The 5,453-nt window shown below is 36.5% G+C and overlaps 1 protein-coding gene across 1 annotated transcript; it reads left to right on the top strand.

The window, feature by feature from the left end:
- The first annotated feature begins 208 nt into the window (after nt 1-208).
- On the top strand, nt 209-1,162 carry LOC112913218 (olfactory receptor 7A17-like). Its single transcript, XM_072722135.1, has one exon. It carries the CDS (start codon nt 209-211, stop codon nt 1,160-1,162), a length of 954 nt encoding a protein of 317 aa, XP_072578236.1.
- Nucleotides 1,163-5,453: the final 4,291 nt, after the last annotated feature.

The following is a 5,453-nucleotide window of genomic DNA, read 5'->3' on the forward strand; positions in this document are numbered from 1 at the left end:
CTACAGATTTCCCTGAGGTCTTTTTCAAATATCACCTTGTTTTAGGTCTTCCTGAACTCCCAGTAAAGATAACACCTCATTCACTTGCTTGTATGCCTCATTTTCCCCCCACATGTCATTTTAATTATAGCATTTTTACCATGTTACTAATGACCATTTCTGTAAAACTTAATCATCTTTTCTAATTCATAATCATCAAAACCACCACATGGAACCAGGAAATGATACACAAATTTCAAGATTTCTTCTTTTAGGATTGTCAAATAAACCAGGACTTCAGCTCCCCATATTTGGACTTTTCCTCTTCATGTACCTCATCACTGTGTTTGGAAACTTGCTCATTATCCTGGCTGTTGGCTCTGACTCTCACCTCCACACTCCCATGTACTTCTTTCTGGCCAACTTGTCCTTTGTAGACATCTGTTTCACCTCAACAACCATCCCCAAGATGCTGGTAAATATACAGACACAGAGCAAATTTATATCATATACAGGATGCATCAGCCAGATCTGCTTTTCCTTACTCTTTGCAGGCTGGGATGACTTTCTCTTGGCTGTGATGGCCTATGATCGTTTTGTGGCCATCTGCCACCCGTTGCACTACATGGTCATCATGAATCCCCGGGTCTGTGGACTGCTGGTTCTGGTGTCCTGGATCATCAGTGTTCTGAATTCCTTATTACAGAGCTTAATGGTTTTGCAGCTTTCCTTCTGTTCAGAGGTGGAAATCCCTCACTTTTTCTGTGAACTCCATCAGATGATCCAACTTGCCTGTTCTGATACCTTTCTTAATGACACAATAATATATGTTTCAGCTGTGCTGTTGGCTGGCGGTCCCCTTACTGGGATCCTTTGCTCATATTCAAAGATTATTTCCTCCATACATAGAATATCATCAGCTCAGGGAAAGTATAAAGCATTTTCCACCTGTGTATCTCATCTGTTGGTTGTTTCCTTATTTTATTGCACTGTCCTGGGAGTGTACCTTAGCTCTGCTGTTACCCAGAGCTCCCATGCAAGTGCAGTAGCCTCGGTAATGTACATGGTCATCACGCCCATGCTGAACCCCTTCATCTACAGTCTGAGGAACAAAGATATAAAGGAGGCTCTGATGAGATTTTTCAGGAGGGCAGTTATAAAAGGAACATTGTGTTGGTGGTGAAGAAGTGCCCTTGATTGCAGAGCTCAAAGTCATATTTTTTGATCACTGTGAAATAGAATTTGCTTCTACATATTTCCTGAAATTTCCATTTCTTAGAATTCAACCTCTCTATACAACTTCAGAAAACTCCATTTACTAAGCTCTCTGCTCTGTGTGATATACATACAATTTTTCCTTTGCCATTTACATATGTGCCCACAGCTCTTCGCAACTTTGGATCAGAAAGATTTTAAAACTTCTATATCTTTTACAGGACCTCTTCGATTTCCTAAAAATGATTTCCTTTCAAATGTTTTTTCAATGACATATATCACACCAAAATTTCCCTAGACTTCTTGAAAGAATAACCATGACTTGTATAACTCAGATGGGTAAAACTGCACTTGGCATAAGGCCATTTATATAATTTCATCATAGAAGAAAATACAAAATCAGTTTTCACATTGGGTTTGTTGTCATTCCTTTTTCCTACTTAACTGCTCTTCCAGATGAGATAGATTTTATTGTTGTCCTCTTAAGCCTCAGCCTATGAATAGCGATCCTATAGGCTAAGAATGCCTGGGATGCTCACCTAGGCCCATGATACTGGTGACTCAACTCTGAGCCAATGTGATGGATGAACTGTCCCTTGTCATTATTGTTGTTGTTGCTGTTGTTGATGATGTCGTTAAAATATAACTGACATCACATTGCATTGATTTCAGGTGCACAATGGAATGATTCAATATTTTATATATTGCAAAGTGATCAAAATAAGTTCGGTTATCATCTGTAAAAAAAAAAAAAAACTTTTCTTTCATGATGACAGTTGTCAAGATCCCCTCTCCTAGCTACTTTCAAATCTACAGTACAGTTTTGTTAACTATCATCACCATGCCGGACATGATATCCCCAAGATTTACTCATTTTATAAATGGAAATTTGTGCCTTTTGACACTTTTGCCCATTTCACCCACTCCCCACCCCCAGCACAGGCTATTACCAGTCTGTACTGTGTATCCACAAACTTGGTTTTGTTTTTTAAGAATCCACACTTAAGTGAAATCATATGGTTTTTATCTTCCTCTGTCTGACTTATTTCACTGAGCATAATGCCCCCAAGTTCCATCCATGCTGTCACAAATGCCAGCATTTCATTCACTTTAATGGCTAAGTAATATTCTAATATATATATATATATATAATATATATATATATAATATTCTAATATATATATATATATATATATATAATTTAATTCCAGTAGAGTTAACATATGGTGTTACATTAGTTTCAGGTGTACAATGTAGTCATTCAACATATCCATACATCACTCAGTGCAGCACCTTTCTTTGTCCATTCATCCACTCACGAACATCAAGGTTGTTTCCATGTCTTGGCTATTGTAATTATGCTGTAATGAAATGGGGTTTGCATATCTTTTTGAATTTCAGTCTTTGTTTTCTTCAGATGAATGCTCAGAAGCGGAATTGCTAGATCATGTAGTATTTCTATTTTTAATTTTTCAAGGAACCTCCACACTGTTTTCCATAGTGGCTGCCCCAATTTACAACCACACCAACAGTATTCAGGGTCCTTTTCCTCCACATCCTTATCAACACTTGCTGTTTCTTGTTGTTTTGATACTGAACATTCCAAGAAGTATGAGGTGATATCTCATTGTGCTTCTGATTTGCATTTCCCTGATGAGTAGTGGTTGATCATCTTTTCATGGACCTGTTGGCCATCAGTATGTCTTCATTGGAAAAATGTCTATTCAGATCCTCTGCCCATTGTTTAATCAGATTGTTTATTGCTGTTGAGTTGTAAGAGTTCTTTATAGATTTTGAATATTTACCCCTTGGATACATGATTTGCAAATATTCCCTGCCATTTCATTTTGTTGATGAAGAAACCATCTACTTTGAGGTAGACCTTGTTTAGTTTTGCTTTTGTTCTCTTGCCTTTGGTGTTGAATCCTAAAACTCATTGCCAAGACCAATATGTTTTCTTCTAAGAGTTTTATGGCTTTGGGTCTTATATTCAAGTCTTTAATCCATTTTGAGTTAATTTTTGCCTATGGTGTAAGATAGTGGTCCAATTGAATTTTTTTTTGCATATGACCATTTATTGAAGAGACTGATCCTTCCTTTTATATATTCTTGCCTTCTTTGTCATAAACTAACCACTGATTTGTGGGTTTATTTCTGGACTCTCTATTTCGTTCCATTTAACTGTGTGCTTTTTATGCTAGCATCATACTGTTTTGGTTACCATAGCTTGTAATACACTTTGAAATCAGGGAATGTGCTGCCTCCAGCACATGATTGTTTTGGCTATCCGGGTCTTGTGATTCCATAAAATTTGTAGGCGCATTTGTTCTATTTCTGTAAAATATGCTGTTGGAATTTTTTTTTTTTTTTTTTTTTTTGCTGTTGGAATTTTGACAGGGATTACACTGAATCCACAGATTGCTTTTGGGGAATATGGTCATTTAACAGTATTAATTCTTCCAATCAACATGGAATATATTTCTATTTCTTTTTGTCATCTTTCATTTCTTTCAGCAGTGTCTTATAATTTTCAGTGTACAGATGTTTTGCCTCCTTTTTTAAATTTATTCTTAGATGTTTTATTCTTCTTGGTGTAGTTGTAAATGGGATTCTTAATTTCTTTTTCTGATGGTTTTTTATTAGTGTATAAAGTTGCAACCAATTTTTGTATATTGACTTTATATCCTGTTGGATTCGTTGATTAGTTTTGACATATTTTTTCTCTTTTTTAAAAAAATATTTTATATTTATATTTATATTCCCCAAATGAATGAGAACGTATAATGTTTGTCCTTCTCCGATTGACTTACTTCACTCAGCATAATACCCTCCAGTGAAAGGGAATATAAGGGAAGGGAGAAGAAATGTGTGGGAAATATCAGAAAGGGAGACAGAACATAAAGACTCCTAACTCTGGGAAACGAACTAGGGGTGGTGAAAGGGGAGGAGGGCGGGGGCTGGAGGTGAATGGGTGAAGGGCACTGAGGGGGGCACTTGACGGGATGAGCACTGGGTGTTATTCTGTATGTTGGTAAATTGAACACCAATAAAAAATAAATTTATTATAAAAAAATTAAAAAAATATTTTATTTATTTATTCATGGAAGACACACAGAGAGAAGCAGAGACATAGGCAGAAGGAGAAGCAGACTCCCTGGGCTGGGGGAGAGCCTGTTGCGGGACTTGATTCCAGAACTCTGGGATCACAACCTGAGCCAAAGGCGGACACTCAACCACTGAGTCACCCAGGTGCCCCCAGGATTTTTTCTTTTACACAAATCGTTGAATTGCAATGACACGTAAGAAAACACACATTTAAAATGTAAAATTTTCTGAATTCAGGTAATCATACAAAAATTAAGAAACCACATAAATCCACTTATGTATAATTCAAGAAATTGCACAAAAGTTTTAAAGTTTGTTATATGATTGTAAAAAATGTAATCAACCTGAAATCTCTGTTTTCTTATTTCTAATTCAGGCAGATGTTGTTAGGAATCAATACAGTATTTGGAAATATTTGGTGAATCCAGGAAGTCTTCAGTGGGTAAAGAGTGTATGCACTTGTATATATGTGTGCATTTGTACATTACTTCCTACAAATACACTCTTACACATGTATGTATGACACAGATTCAATAATCCCATCTTTTATGTTGAAATTAAATCTGAAAGAAATTTGGAGAGGATAGAAATAAAGAGTGAATGTTTGAATTAGCATGAAATCAAAAGAATGTTGGTATTTAGACACAAAAATTTAAAGTAGAATGGGCAAAGTTAATTTTAGTAATAAATTCCTTTTTTTTTTTTTTTTTACCTAAAGCACAAAAGGCTCAAGGTCAGAATTTATATTAAAATTTTTATATTTAAATCTCTCATGTCATGGGAACCTGGCTGTCTCAGTGGGGCAAGTGATTTTTTTTAAGATTTTATTTTTAAGTAATCTCTACTTCCAATGTGGATCTAAAACTCAAAATCCTGAGACCGAGAGTCACATGTTCCATCAACTGAGCCAGCCTGGCAAGCAGAGCATGGAACACTTGATCTCTGGGCCATGAGTTCAAGCCCCACATTAGGCACAGAGATTACTTTAAAATACATAAAAGGGGCACTTGGGTGGCTTAGCCAGTTGAGGGTCCAACTTTTCATTTTGGTTCATGACATGATCTCAGGGTCCTAGATTTGAGCACCTCGGCAGGATCCATGCTCAGTGGGGAGTCTGTTTCATGATTCTTTCTCCCTCTCCCCCTGTCCTTCCT

Source organism: Vulpes vulpes, chromosome 9 (genome assembly GCF_048418805.1).
Source record: "Vulpes vulpes isolate BD-2025 chromosome 9, VulVul3, whole genome shotgun sequence".
Classification (NCBI taxonomy): domain Eukaryota; kingdom Metazoa; phylum Chordata; class Mammalia; order Carnivora; family Canidae; genus Vulpes; species Vulpes vulpes.